Source organism: Symphalangus syndactylus, chromosome 17, assembly GCF_028878055.3.
Source record: "Symphalangus syndactylus isolate Jambi chromosome 17, NHGRI_mSymSyn1-v2.1_pri, whole genome shotgun sequence".
Lineage (NCBI taxonomy): Eukaryota > Metazoa > Chordata > Mammalia > Primates > Hylobatidae > Symphalangus > Symphalangus syndactylus.
This window is the reverse complement of record NC_072439.2, coordinates 52772401-52792741: the sequence shown is the minus strand read 5'-3', so window position 1 is coordinate 52792741 and position 20341 is coordinate 52772401. Positions and strand designations below refer to the sequence as shown.

Sequence of the window (20341 nt, the reverse complement as noted above, 5' to 3'; positions counted from 1 at the left end):
TGATGAAACTGGAAATCATCATTCTCAGTAAACTATCGCAAGGACAAAAAACCAAACACCGCATGTTCTCACTCATAGGTGGGAATTGAACAATGAGAACTCATTGACACAGGAAGGGGAACAGTGTGGGGACTGTTATGGGGTGGGAGGAGGGGGGAGGGACGGCATTAGGAGATATACCTAATGCTAAATGACAAGTTAATGGGTGCAGCACACCAACATGGCACATGTATACATATGTAACAAACCTGCACATTGTGCACATATACCCTAAAACTTAAAGTATAATAATAATAAAATAAAACTAAAAAAAAAGAAAACTGATATTTGCTAGAAAAAAAAAAAGAAATGGTCTGTTCAAATCACAAACCAGATTCAGAAACAATAGCCATACATTACATTTTATTAATATGTCACTTAAATTTCTTTTAATCTATTACAGTCATAGGAATTTTTATGTCTTCATTTATCCTTTCAAGTATTAAAAAAAGTATTTTTGTATTCATTGAATAGACAATGCTTGCGGAAAAGTAAAAAAATATATATTTTAGTACAAAAAGGTACATAGTGAACTGTTCCTCAGTCTCCCTTCCCAGAAGCAATGTTACCACTTTTGTACAAATAGTCTCTGCCTAGACACACATGTCAGTCCCTAAGGCGGCTGTAACAAGGTGGTTAAGAGTGAGAATATGAATTCAAATTCCTATTATGCCACTCACTAAGTATAAATCTTGGGCATGGTACATGGCCTCTGTGCCTCAGTTTTTAATAATGGTACCTATCTCATAGGGCTGTTGAGAGAATTAAATCAGATAAGTGCTTAAGTAATTATTAATATTTATTATTATTCACATTCCCTTTTGGCTTTTTTCCCAAATAGCAGAATGGTGCACATATGTCTTCATTTATGTGGCTTGTTTTTTCACCTCACATCACATTTTGATGAATAATTCCATACATGTTGTTATAGATTTGCTTCATTCTTTGACTAATACTTCATTGCATGAATATGCTATTGCTAAACATGCATGTTATTTCCAACCTCTTCTTATTATCAACAAATGCTGCAATGAATATCCTTGTAATACTTTAGTGGATTCATGTGCAAAAATATTCATAGGATAAAATCCTGAAAGTTAAATTGCTGAGCTAAAGGGTATGTGCATTTTAATGCTTTATAGATATTGCCCAGCTGCCTCAAAGGAGGTTATAACAATTTACACTCCCAAAAAAAACGCACAAGGGTCCCCATTTCCCTGTACCCTAGCTAACACAGGATACTGCTAAATGTTTTCGTCTTTGTAAACATGATGTGTTGAAAGTGGTATCTCATAGTTTTAATGTGCGTTTCTCTGATTGTGAGAAGATAAAGGAAATGTAGTGCAACTAAACCTCAGCAGTCAAATGACCTGGCCATGACTCCTGAGTGAGGACACTGGTAAACACCATCAGGATCCAAACACCTCTGTATTTATGAAGAGGATGTTCCCTATTGGATAGCACTAAGCTTATTTCATGTATGTACGTGTGTAGTTAGTTACATCCAGCAGTGGCAAAGGGCTTGTTCTGAACCAATCAAACTTTCTCTCCTGGCCCGCTTCCAGCATATGGTCAGGAGTAGAGTGTTGTGGCCATGAGGCATGCATTTGTACAGATGACTACTTACTCCTCCTTGAAACATTTTTTTTCATTTGCTTCCCTGCTGTCTCACTCATGGGTCTGCTCCTAATTCACAAATTATTCTTTTCCCAGTCTTCTTGGTTGGGTTTTCTCCTCTTCTGTGCTTGTAGACATGGGGGAGCCCCAGGGCTTCTTTCTTGAACTACAGCTTCTCCCTGGGTTCATCTCCTTGGGATGTCTATTCCAATGGGTTTAAATACCAGGGCTAGGACTAGGGAGAGGTCACTGAGCACCTAGCACATAAAGTTTAAGGAAACATTCTTTATCCGGCCCATGCAAGTGCAGGACTGGCCCTGGAGGGTGACTACCACCTTACCTTTTCCACCCTAGGCACCTTGTTTGCCTTACCCTAGTCCCAGTCCTCTTTAACACCCCCGTCTTCTCCCCGGACCTCCAGAAACATAAATCCTATTTGACATTTCTACTTGGAGGTTTTAAGGTAACTCAAATGTAAAATATCTAAGACAGAACTCTTGCATCACTTCCCATCCTGGGGCCCAAGCGTGTCTCTTCTACTACTCTATCTCAGTTAACAGCATCACCATTTATTCAGTTGCTCGGGAGAAAAATTTTGAAGTAATCGTTGACTCTTCTTTTTTTTCTGAGATGGATTCTCACTCTGTTGCCCAGGCTGGAGTGCAGTGGTGAGACCTTGGCTCACTGCAACCTCTGCCTCCTGGGTTCAAGCAATTCTCCTGCCTCAGCCTTCTGACCTCGTGATCCACTTGCCTCGGCCTCCCAAAGTGCTGGGATTACAGGCGTGAGCCACCGTGCCCAGCCTGGATTCTTTTTTTTTTTTTTAACAAGTCCTATCTTCCATCTCCAAAATGTATCCCAAATCTGACAACCTCTCCCATCGTAGGCCAGCCCCCATCTTTCACCTCTGAAAATAGCCTCCCTTAGATCTCTGGACATTTGTCCTTCCCCACCCCCTTGTGATCACTAGTCAGCACTCAGAATGATCTTTTAATATCATGAAGGAGACTGTGTCCCTCTCCTACTTAAAACTCTCTAGTGGCTTCCTAATAAATTTAGAATAAAAAGCAAACTCCTCGCCATGGTCAACAGGCCAGGATCCAGTGGGTACAACAATCTGATCCCAGCACAATAATCCCACTTCTGCCTCCCCACCATTCACCAGGCTCCACTGCACTGGCTCATTCCTGCCTCAGTTGTGCTTCTTTTCCCTGGAAAGTTCTTCCTGTAGATCTTTAAAGGGTGATTTCCTTCTCAACATTCAGGTGTCAGCTTGTGTCACTTTCCTGACCACGGCCATCCACTCAGATCACTCAAAATCCCATTACCCTATTTTAATTCTCCATCATATGTATCACTATCTGAAACTATCTTGTTGTTGATGCAGGCTATTTTCTTGACCCCTTCATGGGACTCCCAACAGGGGTACCCCATTTACTCGGCCTGCCCTGCTCAACCTCTTGCAGGAGGGAGCACATGAGTGAATGAGTGCAGGAACCAGCTGGCTGCTTTAGTGCCGTCAGGAGCGAACTCCATGCAGGCCCTGCGGCAGCATCCTGGTGGGGGTGCCTGCAACCCCAGGGCCCCAGAGGGTGTGTTACAATGCTCTCGTAGCTCTGCCATCTGTGGACAGCAGTGTGTTGTCAGCTCAGTGGGCCCTTTGCTTCATCATGTGGGGTGGCTGCCCTCTGCCAGTGAGGGCAAAGGGCCAGGGTGACAGTCTTTTTGGGTACCCACAATTTGTGCATCCTGAATTCTTGTTTGGTGCCCAAGAGGAATGAGGTCACACAGACAAACTGAAGGATGGTGAATGCAGAGAATTTTATTGAGCAATGAAAGTGGCTCTCAGCAGAGAGAGAAGCTGAAAAGGGAATGAGAAGGGCAGGTCACTCTCCCCTGAAGTCAAGTCACATCTCTCCAATGTCCAGCCACCATCTCTGAAGTCAAGTTGCCTCTCTCTGATGTCCAGCCACTTCTCTTCTCTACTGGCAGAGTCTGGGGTGTTTATAGGCAGAGGATAGGGGGTGGGGCGGGCCATACATAATTTTGGAAAAAGCAACATGCTATTGGTAAAAAGACATTATTCAGAAAGAACCAATAGGGAAAGAGCAGGCACACAGGGATGGAAGTCCTCACTTTGGGCTGTGGGTTTCAGGCTTTTCAGCTCAAAGGTGAGGTTTTTCCAGGGGCCTGCCCCTGTCTGCCTAAAATTTCTACACCTCTATCATTGTTACCACTGGATAACAGCTCTTCTATAAAGTTCAGGAGCTTAAAACAAAAATTTACTAATTCACCTGGACTGTTCTTGATAGGGCCTCTCCTAACTGTTGCAGTTACATAGCAACTGGGTTGGAGTCATCTATTCTGGGCTTGACATCCAAAACAGCTTCTTCCCTTGTGTGTCTGGTGCCTCAGTGCTCCTCCAGGCAGCCTTTCTCTCCAGAAAAGTAGACGAGACTTCTTGGCAACTCAAGCTTCCAAAAAAAACAGCAGAGACTGCTGGTTCTCTTATCAAACAGGCCTGGAACTGGCACAATGTGCTTCTGCTGCCATATTCAGGAGGTCAAAGCAATCAAAGGCCAATCCAAGTTCAAAGGCATTGGGGAAAAAATTCTGCCTCTTAAATGAGAAGTGACACATGTGTAAAAGGGGGAAAAACATTGATTATGGCCATCTTTGGAGATAAGCTATCACGTTTATTTGTTTGTTTACTTTCTAATGGTCTGTCTTCTCCCATTAGGTTATAAACTCTGTGAGACAACAGGAATCTTGTCCATCTTGTTTTATGGCTCTACTTCCAACACCTAGAATAATGCCTGGCACACAATAGGTGCTCAGTAAATAACTTAAGCACTTGATACATGTTTGGGGAACTAAAATGAACTGAATTAAACTTCTCCAGATTGGTCCTGCCAGATTTGCTGATGCCAAGCATGCTGATGCTTCACCAGATGAAAGAAGCCCTAAAATGTAGGGTTTCGCTTTCTCTGCAAATGAGAAAAACTTGCCCTGAACACAAAATCTAGAAATAGATTTGGCGTGTTTTCTACGTGGAAATATTTCCCATAGTACCAGAATTATTTTCCCACAGCTTTGTGCTACATTAAAATATTGAAGTTGACTGAAAATATCTCCATTCTTTAATCTTGGTGTAGACTAGAAACAATTTTTTTGTTAACAAAGTAAATATGAAAACTTCCTGATGTTTGAACTCCCCAGATATCTCCAAACTTAAAATATCATTGCAAGTTAAGATAGATTTTTTTAAGTAACTACCGAGAAAGGTCATTGAAAGCTTGGTTATTAAAATGTACAGATCTGGGTTATAAAGCCAGCAATTATTTGTTTAAATCATTACATATGACCAATATGTAAATATTTTTTTACAGAAAATAAATTACCTCAAATCTCCTCTTTGCTAATTTTTACTGGTAAACTCTATAAAATGATCCTATCTTTAAACCTTTTTGTAAACACCTTATAAATTAGTAAGTGAGAATGTATTCATCAGAAGGATTTTAGTGATGTTTGAAATTAAAAAAGAGAGATTTGATTTTTAAAATTATACTTGCAGACTACTGCTAATGAAACTTCTTCTAACCCTAGTTTTGTCTTATCTTCAGTTTTTCCAGATTTGCTCAAAGCAATCCCAGTGAGCATCCACGTCAATGTCATTCTCTTCTCTGCCATCCTTATTGTGTTAACCATGGTGGGGACAGCCTTCTTCATGTACAATGCTTTTGGAAAACCCTTTGAAATTCTGCATGGTCCCCTAGGGTTGTACCTTTTGAGCTTCATTTCAAGTAAGTACAAAATTCTACCTCTGAAGACAAATGTGCTTTTCAATATGTCAAAAAGACGGTCTACCTAAATATGAAGTAATAATCTTAACATATATACGTGGATGCACACTGTAGTATTATATATAATAACAAAAAGTGTGGAAATACCACACTTGCTCAACAGTAGGGAATTCAATAAATACTTTATGGACACCTATATGAATAACTATGATGCTGATATTAAATTATATTTTTGAAGATGTAATCAAGAGGATAAACGCTTGTCTCAAAAAGTTACATGGAAAAAGCAGTATGTAAACTTATGTAAACATTGTGAACCTAATTTGATTATATATATAAAATAAAGAGAATATACATATAAAATACATATATGTATATATGGGGGCTATATATATATATATATGAAAGAGATAGATACATGATAGGTAGATAGATAGATAGATAGATAGATAGATAGATAGATAGATAGATAGACAGAAGACAATAGAGACTCCAGTCTGTTGGTCGTGGTTGTCTCTGACCCATGACACTATGGGGGACTTTTATTTTTGCTCATACTTTTCAATATTCCTCAGTGTTCAATAATGTGCTATTATTTATACATAATAATAAAAATAAATAAATGGCATCAAAAAAGAGTAAAGGGCCAGTGTTCCACCCACATATGAGCAGCCATATTCAAGCCTGTAGACACTGTGTAGCCTAATGCTAGGTGTATCTGGGCAAGGATAAACTCTAAAGCCAGAAATTAGTTCATCAATAAACATGTGCTACTCAATAGCCAGGGCTGATGGAAAAGAATATAAAACCCAGTCCGTACCAAATGGTGCTTACTATCTGCAAGTGGGAGAAGGAGAAAGATGAGAAAATGAAAAATGTGTGTATGATTTATATGTAGCTGTTCTGTAGGAGATTTCTGACTTCACCTCATTCTAAATTTGCAAAAAGATCCAACACTTTGTCAGATTCCTGGGAGGCAAGTAATTTTATTGATGGTTTCATGGAGGGATACAGAAAGATAACAACTCACACAAAGCAAACAATGTAATGAAAATCTCTATTCGACGGTTTCTTTTTCTCCTGAAGTTGCCCTTTGGCTGCCAGCCACCAGGCACCAGGCTCAAGGTACTTTCTTGCTCTTGACACTACTCCCTTCTCTCACACAATTGAACCCCAGCCACAAACATGTATAGATCTCTCTCTCTATAAAACAAAGCCCTGTAGTTAACAGGAGGTCACTCGCAGTGTAGCCTCTGTTCATTGTTACTTGTGCACACTGCTTAGGGTCTCACCCCATCCACATCCTGCTAATCACATTATTCACCCAACTAATGTAGATCCCTCCAGTGGAGACTCTGCTAATATTTTCTTTAGATTTGTCACAAGTATATAATACAGTTTTAAATTGTACAGATGATTATCCTATAAGGGAAGTCTAAGCCTTTTACATCTTTGTATCTCTAACAAAAGCATTCAGCATGAAGCTCTATACACAGTGGACAATTCAATATGAATTTGCTGACTTGAAATAGCAAGCCTAGAAAGGAGATATTAACTTGGTCATTTAGACAGAACAGGTTTCAGCAATCAGAATTCAGATGAGATGGAACTGGTAGAACAGGTGCTTTGAAGCAATAAGACATGAGCCAGTGAGGAGAGGGATGGAATATCATAAACAAAGGCCAAGGGCTTTGCAATCAGAGCAGAAGAGCCAAGAGCACAGGCTCAGGGTGTGGGCAGACCAAATGAGAAAGTGATTCAATCACATGTGAAAGTCCAGATGAGAAGAGAGAGTTGGGATTACTTCTGCTCACCAAACATCCAAAACCAAACTGGTGGATCCAGGTGGTGTGCTGTTTTACTGATGACCATTACACACAATTTTAACAGAAGGAATGTAAAGCAGTGGTTCTCAAACTGGAGTTCCCAGATGAGCAGCATCTGCATCATCTGGAAACTTGATAAAGCAGCAAATTCTCAGGCCCTACCCCAGATCCACTAAATCAGAAACTTGGGGGTCTGGGGGAGGATGGCCATCTGTATTTTAACAAGCCCTTCAGGAGATTCTGAGGCTGGCTCAAGTTTGAGCTACAGGGAGTTGGTTCAACAGGTGTTGGTGGACTGACAAACAAAAAGGAGACTCCAAGGTAACTCCAAGACGGTAATGTCAGAAAGCAGCTACCACCCCTAGGGCTTGGGGGAACCAACAAAAGAGTTTGGCATTGCCATGACCTAGAAGCTTGAGGAGAGGCCCCAGAGCATTGTGTCTCAGACCTTGAGGACTTGGCACTGGCACACCATGAGGGGTTTCTGGTAGTGTGGGAAAGGGTTGGAAACTCCCCAGTTGCTGCCATCTGGGAGAACTACAAGTGAAGTGGAAGGTGTGGGCCTTTCTGCCTTTTCTTTTCTTGTCTTCTCTCTCCCCCTGGTGCTCATGTTTGACAGAAAACAGCTGAAAAGGCAGAACTAGTTTGGGGAGTCTTGACCTGGCATCATAAAGCAGAGAAAAGCAAAGCTGGAGTGAAGGTGAGACGCAACAGCTTATTAGCAGCACAACCGTCTAGCGCTCCAGCTTCTGAATGAAATTCTGAAGAACAGCGCATTTGGAAGACAAATTATTTGACAGATCTGACAGACGACCAAACTAACAGCATTTGAAAAGCAAGATGACTCAGAGAATACAGAATTTAATCCAAATCCCAGATCTTATCTCTGCCTTTGGCCAGACCTAATGCAAGGAGAACCTGAGCACACAAATATACGCTGGTATGATCAGGACCTGTGCCTGCATTCTATTCTGTCTCACCCACCTTCAAATTTGTTGTAAAAGCATGGGCTCAATAAAGGTTTTGTGAATCAGGGAAGGAAGAAGAAGGGAGAAAGGAAGGGAAGGAGCCAGCTCCAGATCTGTGTCTTGCAGAGGATAAAGGCCGAGTGTTTTTAGATCACCCAGTGTTTTCTTAAGCCCCCAATACTTATTTTTAAATATCAAAATGTTCAATAACTCAAAAAAAAAAAGTTACGACAACAAAACATATTTGAGGGTCAGATGGACTGACAATTTGTGACCTCTGGGGATAAACAGGCCACTTTGGAATCACAGACTTCCTAATTCCCCTTAAATCTCATATCGCACCCAGAAGCCCTTGGAACTTTGGAAGGTGTTTATTAACAGTTGTAATGTCCATGCAGACCCTGGCTCTAAGCCCCAATTGTGTAAGGGTAGGTTTGTAGCCCTTATCCCAATCATTGTAAATGTGAGCCAATGCATCACACACTCAGAGGCCAGAGACTGTATTAGGGGTCCTTTATTTCACATACGAGTCACGTTCCATTAAGAGACCCCAGAGGTCAGCTCTCTTCCACTGACTGGTTCTCCTCCCTTGTTTCTCTTGCCAGTGTGTGCTGCCCAGGTGGCAGCGCTCACCGTCAGCAGAGAAGAAAAATGCTTTCCTCCTTGGACCTATTTTCTCTTTTTCTCCGCCCTACTCACATTCAGGTTCCCTAAGCTTCCCCGCTCCTTGTGCTGAAGTCATTCTATGGTCATTTCTTCAACTATCTACTTCCCTGCTGGATGGGCACCCAAGACTTGGCATCCTGGGGCATGTAGAAGGGGGAAAGGGAAGGGAAGAGAAAAGAAGTCCTCCCAATTATCTATCTGGACCTTTCCACACTGCCCAGAGTACCGCTATGGGCATCTCCTTATGTCTCCCGATGTGGTGCATGCTAGACCCTGCAGGTAGAAAAGGAAAGAAAGAAACCCATTGGACCAGGCCAGCAATGGCTTCAGTCACACAGCTCGCCCATACTTATGGCTTCATATTCTGTTGCCTCCTGAACCAGACATTTCTTCCATTCTCATAACCTCCAGTTTAGTTCGTATTCCTTAGCATTCTCCATGTAATATTGTTGCATGAAACCCATGCAAGTCAGCCAGTTTGCTCTTTCTCATCTTGTCATTTATAAACTGATGCTGAGAAGTCTTTTTCCCAAGGTAGGATTTTAGTAATACCTTCATCATCCCCCATAGTTCATTTTGGGCAGTGATTCTCTTCTTTGACTGTACATTAGAATCATCTGAAGAACTTTCTAAAACTACTGATCTCGGGTCTCACACAACACTAATTAAATCATAGTCTCTGGGGGTAGGGCTTGGGCACTGCTATTTTACCGTAAGCTCTCTGGAGTCATTCTAATTTGTAGCCAGTGCTGAGGGTTGCAATATAAGTGAATATATTTCACATATTTGTCAAACATTGACTGAGTGCCCACTATGTGCCAGCCATTATAATAGGCACTGGTGATCACGGTGAATCAGGCACACAGTGCTGTCTTCATGGAGCTTGTAGTCTAGTGGGAGAGTCAAACAAAAGTGTATATCAATCATTAAGTGATTACAGATTGCAATAATTACAATGAGGGTGATGAACAAGTTGCTATGAAAGAGAATGGTAGCAGAGATCTGGCTTTGAGATGGTGGTCAGGGAAGACTGCTCCAATAGCTGAGTTCTAAAGCTAAGAAGGAACTGAGAACCTTCACAGAATGTCCCAAGTAGAAGAGAAAGCACACTGAAGACTCTAGGGAAAGAGGTCTGCTTGTTGTAGGAACTGAAAGAAGGCCAATGTGGCTAGGGGCTGGGTAGTGAGGGGAAATGGCACAAGGAAAAAATGAGGTTAGAGAGATCAGTTGATACCAGTTAATGTTGGACCTTAAACATTAACCATGGTAAGTCTTTTAGAATTGATTCTAATTGCAATGAAAAGCTTTTGAAAGATTTTAAAAAGATGTCTGATAGCTGATTTACCTCTTTAAGAAATGTCTGGTGAAAGACAATACTATCGCATTGGAGATGGAAAAAGATGAATGGATTCTAAAAACATTCTGAAAGTACATTCAAAATGTTTTTCAGGCAGCTCATGCAACTAATAAATAGTGGTGGCATTATGGATAAGACAAGAGAGGAGCAGGCTTGCAGTTTAGGGCAAGAAAGAGGTGGGGAGAAGAGCTCAGCACTAAAAATCATGTGTTCCTTTTGGGGCACATCGAGTCTGAGATGCTATGAGACCACCAAGTGGAGATGTCAAGTAAATAGTCAGTTACATGAATCTGGAGTTCAGTGAAGAGGTCTAGAAGAAAGACGTACATTTGGGCATTATTCGGATATAGATATTATGTAAAGCAATAAAAGTGGATGAGATCACCTAGGGAGAGAATGCGCATAGATAAAAACTGACCTAGGACCAATTCCTGAAGAACACTGACAGTTAATTTTTTGGTTTAGGAGGAGGAGAAGCCAGCAAAAGACACTGAGCAGCAATATCCAAAGAGAAAGAGGAAAAAGGAAACTGGGAGATTATGGGTGTCCCAGAGGGAATGTTTCAAGAGTACCGTCAGCAGTGAGCTTTGTGTAAAAGTGGCCACCTGTAATAGAGGTGCAGGCAGGAGAAGGCAGAATAGGGAAAAGGGGGTAAAAAAACTTCCCTCAAGATTTGTAATACAGTGGAAGAGAGAGAGAGAGAGAGAAAGAGAGAGGGAGAGAGAGAGAGAGAACTTAAGGAGGTAGAGGAAGACAGAGAACCAAAAAAGAGGGAGCTGAGTATAGAAGCAATTAGATTCATAGTTTTTAGTTGCAGCAGTGATATTTGAGTGGGGGCCTTTTATATATTCCATTCTAGATGTTTCCCAGTTGATGGGAGAGAGTCTTACCTAGATCTGCATGTAAAAGAGAGTAGGCCAGCTGGCAGACTTAACATGGATCAGTGGTAGAACATCCTGGTAGTTCTGTGAATACTCTCTGAGAATGACATGAAAGGTATTGGTTCAGGCCTTTTGGAGGTGATAAAAACCACCAAAATGTGGACTTATTGCAAATTGTATTTGTTACCATTTGCGATGATTATAATTATTCTCTTATATATAGGCTTTCTTACACACAGCTTCTCTTACACATAGCATCACGAGTTATGCCTTCTCTTACGTATACTGTCTGCTATGAGTTATGCCAAGCAGGGCAAAAAAATTGCTGCCTTTCTTTAAAAAGAGGATGCTCCTAGTATGGGCCTAATTAATTATGATAATTACAGCTATGGCATGGAACATAAGCACATTCATATACACAAAGTCAAGAAAATAAAGAACAGTTCAAAAACAGAATACTTACATTATATATCAGTTTCAGTAGGAATAATACCCTGGACTCTGAAATATGTCTGGGGCACATTATTCTGCAATTGGTGGTGAAAAAAATCTGCATCTTATCTCTACGCCAATTCTTATGAAGGAGCCGTTTTTCAGGAGTTCAAGAAAGAGACACAGGGATGTCCAGTCATCAAAGCCACAGAGCCTGAGGAAGGATAAAGGATTTGTGGCAGGAAAACCCAGTAATGAAAATATTCTGCTAGTTTCTCAGCATAGAACTTAGAAAAGAGGCCACAGAAGGAAAAGCGAAATAATGTTAGACAGCTGATGTTGGCAATGGGCAAAGAATTTCATTTTCATATGCAGGGCAGTGGCTAAAGGGGAAGTGTTGTGAAGAATCACATTCCAGGTCATTAATGTCCAGGGTGTGGTAGGAGGACTGTGTTTCATTTATTTTGTACATGGCCTAGCCATGACCTTGTGCAAGGAAATGCTTAATCATTTTCTATCACAGTTGCAAAGAGATTCTTGCCCTACTCAGAATGTAAGTCTTCTCTTCTGTTTCATTTAGAGTCGCAACCCAAGTCCTTGCTTTGACCTCCAAAGCACCACTTTATGTATCCACTTCAGAAACACACACAGACAACTCACCTATTTCTGTCCCTTACCTTCCTCTCCTCTTCACTCAAACCACCTACTTCCTTTGCATTCACTCTTCCTTCAGCCTGAAATAATCTTCCTCCAAATATCTACCTTCTCACTCCCTCACTTCTCTCAAGATACACTTAAATGTTATATTCCCTATGAGGCCGCCCCTGGCCATCCCTCCCCAGCCTTCCTATCCCCCCCTCTCTGCTTTATTTTATTCTCCCTAATATATATCACACTCTGATAAACCATTGAATGTACTCATCAAGTTATTGCCTCTCTCTCCCTTTCCATTGTCTCCGTCACTGAGGGCTCTGTGAAGAAAGGGATTGATAACTGTTTCATTTAGTGCTGTACCCCCCGTTCCCACAACAGTGCAACGGGCACTCAATAAATAGTTGTTGAATAAGTGAATAAAACAGAAGTAGCTGCATATTTTCTGGTAACAAATGACATTCTTCTGAAAATGTCATATTTTCAGACATAATTCTGAAAATAAATTCAAATCAGATAAACATTGTATTTTTAGACCACTTCTTCTTTGCATTAATCATCCTTCTCAGTAACATAACATTTGTAAAACTTAGGTTAGATATGGGCTCTTCAACTTTCCATTACAGAAGATAAAATGAAAAGGCTAGACCCAATGGTGTTATTCCTTCATCTACATCTATCCTTTGGAAACACATGACCAAATTGCTTGCCATCACAATCTCAAAATCTACTCTTTGGTATTAACTCACTTCACTTGTCCCTCTGTCTCTTTTTAGATGGTAGCCATCGGTCTCTGGAGCAGTGTAGAGTCAGAACAACTTCTATTTGGGGAAGAAATCATTGCTGGTGACCTTACTTTCAATTACTAACTTTCTAGTGACATTTACATAATTTTAGAGAAAATTAACAGCTACACTTGTAAAGTTGTGGCTTTCCCACACCTATTTATCATCTCTCAATATTCCTTGAAAAGGAAATTATCAATTTATCATTCTATATTGGCAATGAAATGCCCCTAATATCTGTCACCTATAAGACAATTGAAGATGATGCGTTGAAAGCTTTCTGAAAATGCCGATCATTACTTTAAATGGAATTGAAATTCCAATTTATTATTTCCCAAAATATGACCTTACTGATCATAGGATAACATTTCAGAGATTTCTTCCCCTTTGAGGACCCAAACCCATAGGACCTCTGGACTCCCACAGATCCTGGCAGGGTGTTCCCACTCATAAAAGCATAGGTGCCCTCAGGGTGATTCAGGGATGAAGAAGCAACTCTCATTGGCCATGTCCTACGTTCTCCATATAGTAAGGACTGGAGGAGACCAGTGCTCAATTCTGCAGTCTCAGACAGCTGTCAGAGGAGAGTCATGAATGTGCAGTGTCTAGCACATTACAAACGTTTGTTAATTGACTGATCATTCATGGTGTGACAGCCCTATAACTCAGCTATCCTATTCAGTCAGAAATTAACTCAGTAATCAAAGTCATTAAAAGGAAGAAAAAAAAACCTACAGTACCAGCCAGATGGTGGGGAAATCAGACAGATGAAAGGAAAAATGGCTGTAGGTCATTGAGTAAGACGCTGGGCAGCAAAACCTGGGCCTTGTGCCTGGTTATACTCCAAATTATAGCTCCAGCAAGGTTTGGCAGGATTTCCAAAGTCCTGGTTTATTCTAACCTTTCTTGGGAGCAGGAGAAGTGTTTGTCAGATGGACAGACACATAAGGAATCTGTCCAACTGGCACCATGTGAATTTGGGCTCTTGGTGTACATGGATAACTGGGAAAAAGAGGAGAGAGACATGTAGGACTGATCCTACCATTTGTGAAGTCTTGGGCGAAAGTATGAATGAAAACCCACTTCTCTTCCCCTGCCTGGCTCCACTGCACACGGTAAAGAGCCTCAATCATAGGTGTGTGGACATTGCACCATGTATCCAAGCTCTGACCATGCCTCTTGAAACAGCTATTCCTCAGCCAACCTCTGACCCTGGGAGGACTGACCCAGGAGAAATGACCACATAGGTCTTGAAAATGGGCTCAGGGCTATTTACGAAGTCAATTCCGGGGTCCCAGGAGTATGGACTAAAATGTGAGTCAGGCACGCCAGACGGGTATGTTCTATTGACTTCAAGGATTCCTCATGCTGTGGGAAGGAACCTCTCCAGAAGAGAGACAGAGCAGAACCCTCTAAATGTGGGGCACAAAGCAGGAGCCCCTCTTGCTGGATTCAAAGTGTCGTACTGGAAGAGTGCAGGTTGAGTCCTATTCTCACATCACTCATATCCCTGACACACTTCTTTTATAGCCTTAGCAGCCATGCCACAAAGAGAAACTCTTCATGCGTATCTTTTGGTCCATAAGTCATAAATAGTTATCCTTGATCCCATGTCTTTTTTAGAGCCATGGACAGAGAGAAGCAAAAATATCCCAAGTTCACACTGAGTTGTCTCCCTTCATATCTCTTAGCAGTCACTGAAAGGTTATGAGACTCAGGCTTGGTTTCTATCCTCTGTCCCTGAAACGACAATGCTGACCTCGTGATCAACCCTAGAATCCAGAGCAAGATCTCAGACTGTCCTCTCTACTACTAGAAGCACACTTTGTTTTGGGGGCTGTGTGCTTGAAATATTAGCTATGGCAAAAGGCTTTGAGTCTTATGACACCCCAAGTAACTTTTACTTTAGGAATTTGAAATATAGCCTTGCTGTAATGCTGTCTCCTTAACAAAGTAGTACCTTTAAAATATTTAACAACTTGAAAAGGAAACCGAGCTTGAATTTTCCTTTCAGGTGCTCAGGAAACAGTGTTTCACTTCTGTCTGAAATTCACCATCTCCTCAGACAAAGAAGGCTCTTATGGTAAAAGGAATGGCACTTTCTCCACAATTTTCGAATAAAAGATAAAGAGAAAACAGCACTGCAGCCTTTTTGTTAGGATCTAACAATAAAGAAATAATACGGTTTTGCCAGGGGAGAGCTCTGGTTTTAAGCTCAGAATACAAAAATAGGCTGACAAAATTTTACAAAGGAATATTCTCAGCTACCACTCTGAGGATGGTAGAAAGTGAAATTTCAAGAAAATTATATTATTTGATTATTTGATGATGATTAAGCTGATGGGCCAGTCCTATGTGAAATTCTAAAGTAGAAGAAACGTGATGTCGCCTTTTCTGCTCACCTCTCCCCTCATCCCTACCCCGAAATCTCTGCCTCTACCCCAAACCCAGCCTGACCTTTGGGAAAGGACTGGGGGCTGTCACTTGCACCGTAGCTCCTCCAGCCTGCAGTGCCCTCCCCACACAGTCCAGCCTCCCTCTGCTCAGCTAACTTTTCCTATAGCTCCTTCTGGCTACTTCTAAGGAACCTTCCATAATGCTGCCCACCCTCTCAGTAACAGCCCCTCTACTATCCCTTGATTACATGCACTGTAATTGGTTAGTAATTGATTTTATGTCCTAAGAGCAGAAATCATGGGTATTTTCTTTAATGTTTAAATCTCCACAACTATCCCCCATATAAGTCTAAAGAATAAATGAATGAGTGAATTAATGAATAGAAACTCAAGCCATTATGTTGCCACTCCTAGGATATTTGGATTAACTTTAACTGAAGAGTAAAAAGCATTTACCTGTCCTAAAGGAGACATAAAATTAGTGGGAGAGTATTTGGAGAAAAAAAAAGACACTGTAATACGTTCTTTTGTGTTGCCTACCCTGATGTAGTCAGGTGTTCCTGATACGGGGTGGGCTGAGGATTTGAAATAAAATTGCCTAATTTGACATAGTAAGTGGAGGAATCAGGATTTGAAACCAAATTGGTTTGACCTAAATCAAGCTATTATGATAAGGACTTGCAAGAAAAAAGGAATCCATAAAAACCATATGAATAGCTACCAATTAGTAAGCATTTATATGTGTCAATTACAACACCAAATGCAAATCACGCTTTATTTATATTAACCACCTTTTATAGATGAAGAAATTGAGACCTGAATATTAAAATTGCCTACTTTTACGTAGTAAGTAAAGGAATCAGGGTTTGCACCCAAATTGGTTTCACCTAAGGCAGAAAACCATTCCCAGCAAGTCTCCTATTAACTGGAACCCTATTGTGGTGGCCTGGGGTATAACAGTAGCTGTGGAAGTGCTGTAGAGTCCTGGCCATCCCGTGTGCTCCTGATCTGGTCCCTCCTGCCACCTGCTTCTGCTCCCTGTGCCATCCGCCCATCTGGAAGTCTCCCATTGCCCATCTTCAGGGGAGACACTCACCAGAGTTTCCAGCTTCCAGCCAGTATGGAGTGCCCCTGTCTCACAGCAATCTCACTGAAATCACAGCTACATCTGTTAAAATTAGGCTACCAATGAGTGATAGATGAAGGGGAAAAATAACAATAGTGTACTAAACAAAACAAATGTTTATTTTTCTCACACATAAAAATCTAGAGGTTGAAGTCCAGGGCTGGTCCAGAGGCTCCAAGGATCTGAGATTTAGACTCCTTCTTTCTTGTTTTTCCACAGCATATGGCTTCCATTTGGTCCAAAATGTATGCTGGCACTCCAGCCATTGCATCCATATTTCAGCCACAGGAAGGAGGAAGTGGGGAAGAAAGGACAGGCCCCTAATACCTGTATAGTTCAAGAAGACTTTCCCGCCCATACATCCCAACCACCCTTAGTTGAATAATGCTGTCTTAATTCAAGACACTCATATGTCTAGCTAAAAATCTGAATTCTGTTACAAACAAGGAGAATAGAGATGTGCGCCACCTCAACACCTTATCCATAGCTACCTTTGCTCAGGTTTTCCTTTGTGCAGCTGTGGCCAAGTGAAAGCTGAAGGAGCCGTGGTAACCCTTCTGAAGGGAGGCCTGGGGCCTTTCACAAGAGGCCGCATGATTGGTATTTATCCTGCATGGCCTGTGAAGTACAGAGAAATATTTTCTCTTGAAGCCACATCTAGCAGTGGCTGCTCTATAGCCTGATTCCACCATTATGCCTTTAAAGTGCCTAGCAATTCAGCCTTCACATCATGCAAAGAGGAATATCTCCCAGTCTTTGTAAGATCAGCTTAATTCTAACCACCTCCTTACCCCCCACTGCACTCCTACACACACACACACACACAAATCTTCTTCACTCAGAGCAGAACCATAACCCAAGCACTACCACCTGGAGACTGAAGAATCAGGCTCATGATTACAAATATGCAATAATTTTTTTTGTGGATAATGTAAATGGGGATGATGGTAAGAGAATTCCTTGGTTTACACATTGACCCTCTTCCCTGTCCCTTACAATCAGGAAATATTTGTCCCAACACATTGTTTCTTCTGTTGCAGGCTCCTGTGGCTGTCTTGTCATGATATTGTTTGCCTCTGAAGTGAAAATCCACCACCTCTCAGAAAAAATTGCAAATTATAAAGAAGGGACTTATGTCTACAAAACGCAAAGTGAAAAATATACCACCTCATTCTGGGTCGTTTTCATTTGCTTTTTTGTTCATTTTCTGAATGGGCTCCTAATACGACTTGCTGGATTTCAGTTCCCTTTTGCAAAATCTAAAGACACAGAAACAACTAATGTAGCTGCAGATCTAATGTACTGAAAGGCAAACCTTTCTATAATTTTACAAGGGAGTAGACTTGCTTTGGTCACTTTTAGATGTGGTTAATTTTGTATATCCTTTTAGTCTGCATATATTAAAGCATCGGGACACTTCGTGACAATGTTTACAAATTATGTACTAAGGATACAGGCTGGAAAGTAAGGGAAGCAGAAGGAAGGCTTTGAAAAGTTGTTTTATCTGGTGGGAAATTGCTCGACCCAGGTAGTCAAAGGCAGTTGACTAGAATCGACAAATTGTTACTCCATATATATATATATATATATAAAAGTGTAAGATGCCTTTCCATCAAAAAGAAATCAAAGGCACATGGAATATATTTTAATAAAAACAAATTATATTTCTAATATATCCACACATTTGTTGCCAGATTTCAGAAAACTGAGCTGCAATCGCTTTCCTAAGACAGTAGTGTATTAAATGAACATCTATAAAATATATCAACACACTTTTTAAAAAAGTTTGTTTAAAGTATAGTCTTAGGCCAGGCATGGTGACTCACACCTGTAATTCTAGCACTTTGGGAGGCCAAGGTGGGAAGATCATTTGAGTTCAGGAGTTCGAGACCAGCCAGGGCAATAAAGTGAGACCCTGTCACTAAGGACAAAATTAAAAAATAAAATAAATATAAAATATAGGTTTTTAAAAAGCATAGTCTTATTTAACCATGTCTGTTGGTCAAAATTTGCAAACTCTAAAAGAAGAAAAGAAGAAAAAAACAAGCTTAGGGTATTTTTCCTCCTGTGCCTGAGTCCCAATTACATTCACGACAGTACTTTCAATGAACATAATTGTTAGGACCACTGAGGAATCATGAAAAATGATCTCTACTAGTACATTTGATGCACAATGACTCATTGGGGGCTGTTTTTCTAGCTATAGTGTCTCAAGTACTAATATGCAATTATGAAAATTATATTAAATCTGGGATTATGATGGTATCACTGTGTCATTTTGGTCTGGCTGTCACCAAGCATGACCCAGGTCAACTTTTTTTTCCCTGAATTACCCATCAAATTGATCTGCAGCTGACTAAAGGCCACAGCTGAGCCTGGAACTGACCCTTCCTTCATCCTCAACCTGCTGTCCTCCAGAAAGCACCAAGGAAAAAGCAGAGAATGACAGCAAACAGATCACCAGGCCTCTGAACACAGGTGCTGGGTACTCAGCAGCCCTCATATAATAGGTTTGAAAGTACTCCTTAAAATAAAACACTGTTTCCCTTTGGAACTATTTACAAGAATGAAACAACCATATACCTGAGAACTAACTTGCTCTGGTGTCCATTCGCTATTCGACAACAGACATCAGGACACACAGTTTCCAGATGCTGGTTTTTCCCCTTAAATCAGGAAATACACCTGGAGAATTTCTAGAAGACTACAATTCAGTCTAGCCACAAAGGGGATGTTTTTTGGTAACAGGCTAGAGCCCAGTTCTGTAAGTCCTCAGCTGAAATGGTCCAGTACAAAAGCACTGGAAATGAGGAGTGGGCTGGGAGGACAAGGACCGTCTCCCGTGTGAGGAGTTGGCTGGAGGTCCCCAAGGCCAGGTACCCCCTGCATTCTCATGGGATTCCTCTCTGTTGTCTTGGAGTTTTGAAAAACTCCTTCGAACACCAGGCTTTTTTCTTTAGAAAACAAGTCTCCAATTGTTCTCTGTTCTGTAAAAAGAGAAAGACAACCTGGAGCAGCTGCTGGAAAATCTAATGAGGAGGAACTAAGAGGCAAACCCACCATGTTCCCTGGCTGGAAAGGAGAAGCAGGGCTGTGGCAGACACTCAAAAGGAGGTCCCTGCAGAGCACACCGCACACAAAATAAAGCAGGAAACAACCTGGCACCAGCAGCGCACCAGTCTCCCTCTCTTCTCGCAGATGAAACGCATAGTCCCCAGGTCTATGGGGAGCCCTTAGAAGAAGGGTCTGGCCAGGATGCTCACTGGCGGCTCCCACTCGGTGGGAATCAAAGGCCCCAGGAATGACATTCATTTTGCTGGGAACCGCCCTCCTTCCCCAGGTGGCAGCCAGCCTTCTCACAAGGTCGCGGGGCCCCCTGCTGGCCCTGGGGAGGCGAACACCATGCCAGGTGGGGAGCCTGTTTCATTGTCTCAGACACCTTCATGTCATCAGTGAGAACATCAGTGCTCATGATGCTGCCAGAAAGAATGGCAAGAAGAATGTATGAACATCATCCTAGGTTCGTCCAGGTGGACCCAGCCAAGGCAAGACGTGTTCACCGGAATAGGAGCAAGCTTCAGAATGAAGCGAAAACAGATGCAGATGGTGCATTAGAATGAAGAGGAGGGGCACTCCTTACATCTGGGTGTCTTACAGTTTGCAGAGGTCTTTTGCTCTTGTGGTCCCATCTGTTCCTCCAGGGAAGCTGCTTCCATGTCACATTCCAGGTATTCAGGGCCCCTCAATGAGGCCAGAGTATCACACATTTACACAACCAGGGCAAGGGACAGTGC

The 20341-nt window shown here is 41.6% G+C and overlaps 1 protein-coding gene across 3 annotated transcripts in view; it reads left to right on the top strand.

Moving 5' to 3' along the window:
• CLRN1 (clarin 1) overlaps nucleotides 1-19609 on the top strand; it is a 51737-nt gene extending 32128 nt beyond the window's left edge. Inside the window, exons 1-4 of one of the 3 annotated variants that reach the window (XM_055247542.2) lie at nucleotides 2780-3215; nucleotides 5280-5459; nucleotides 17588-17724; nucleotides 18900-19609. In XM_055247542.2, the coding sequence (XP_055103517.1) occupies nucleotides 3191-3215; nucleotides 5280-5459; nucleotides 17588-17724; nucleotides 18900-18920 (363 nt within the window). In that variant the 5' untranslated portion in view covers nucleotides 2780-3190 and the 3' untranslated portion in view covers nucleotides 18921-19609. Of the gene's footprint in view, nucleotides 1-2779; nucleotides 3216-5279; nucleotides 5460-6545; nucleotides 6585-17587 lie in introns of those variants that run through there. The other 2 variants (XM_055247539.1, XM_055247540.1) reach the window with 2 other exon arrangements.
• Nucleotides 19610-20341: the final 732 nt, after the last annotated feature.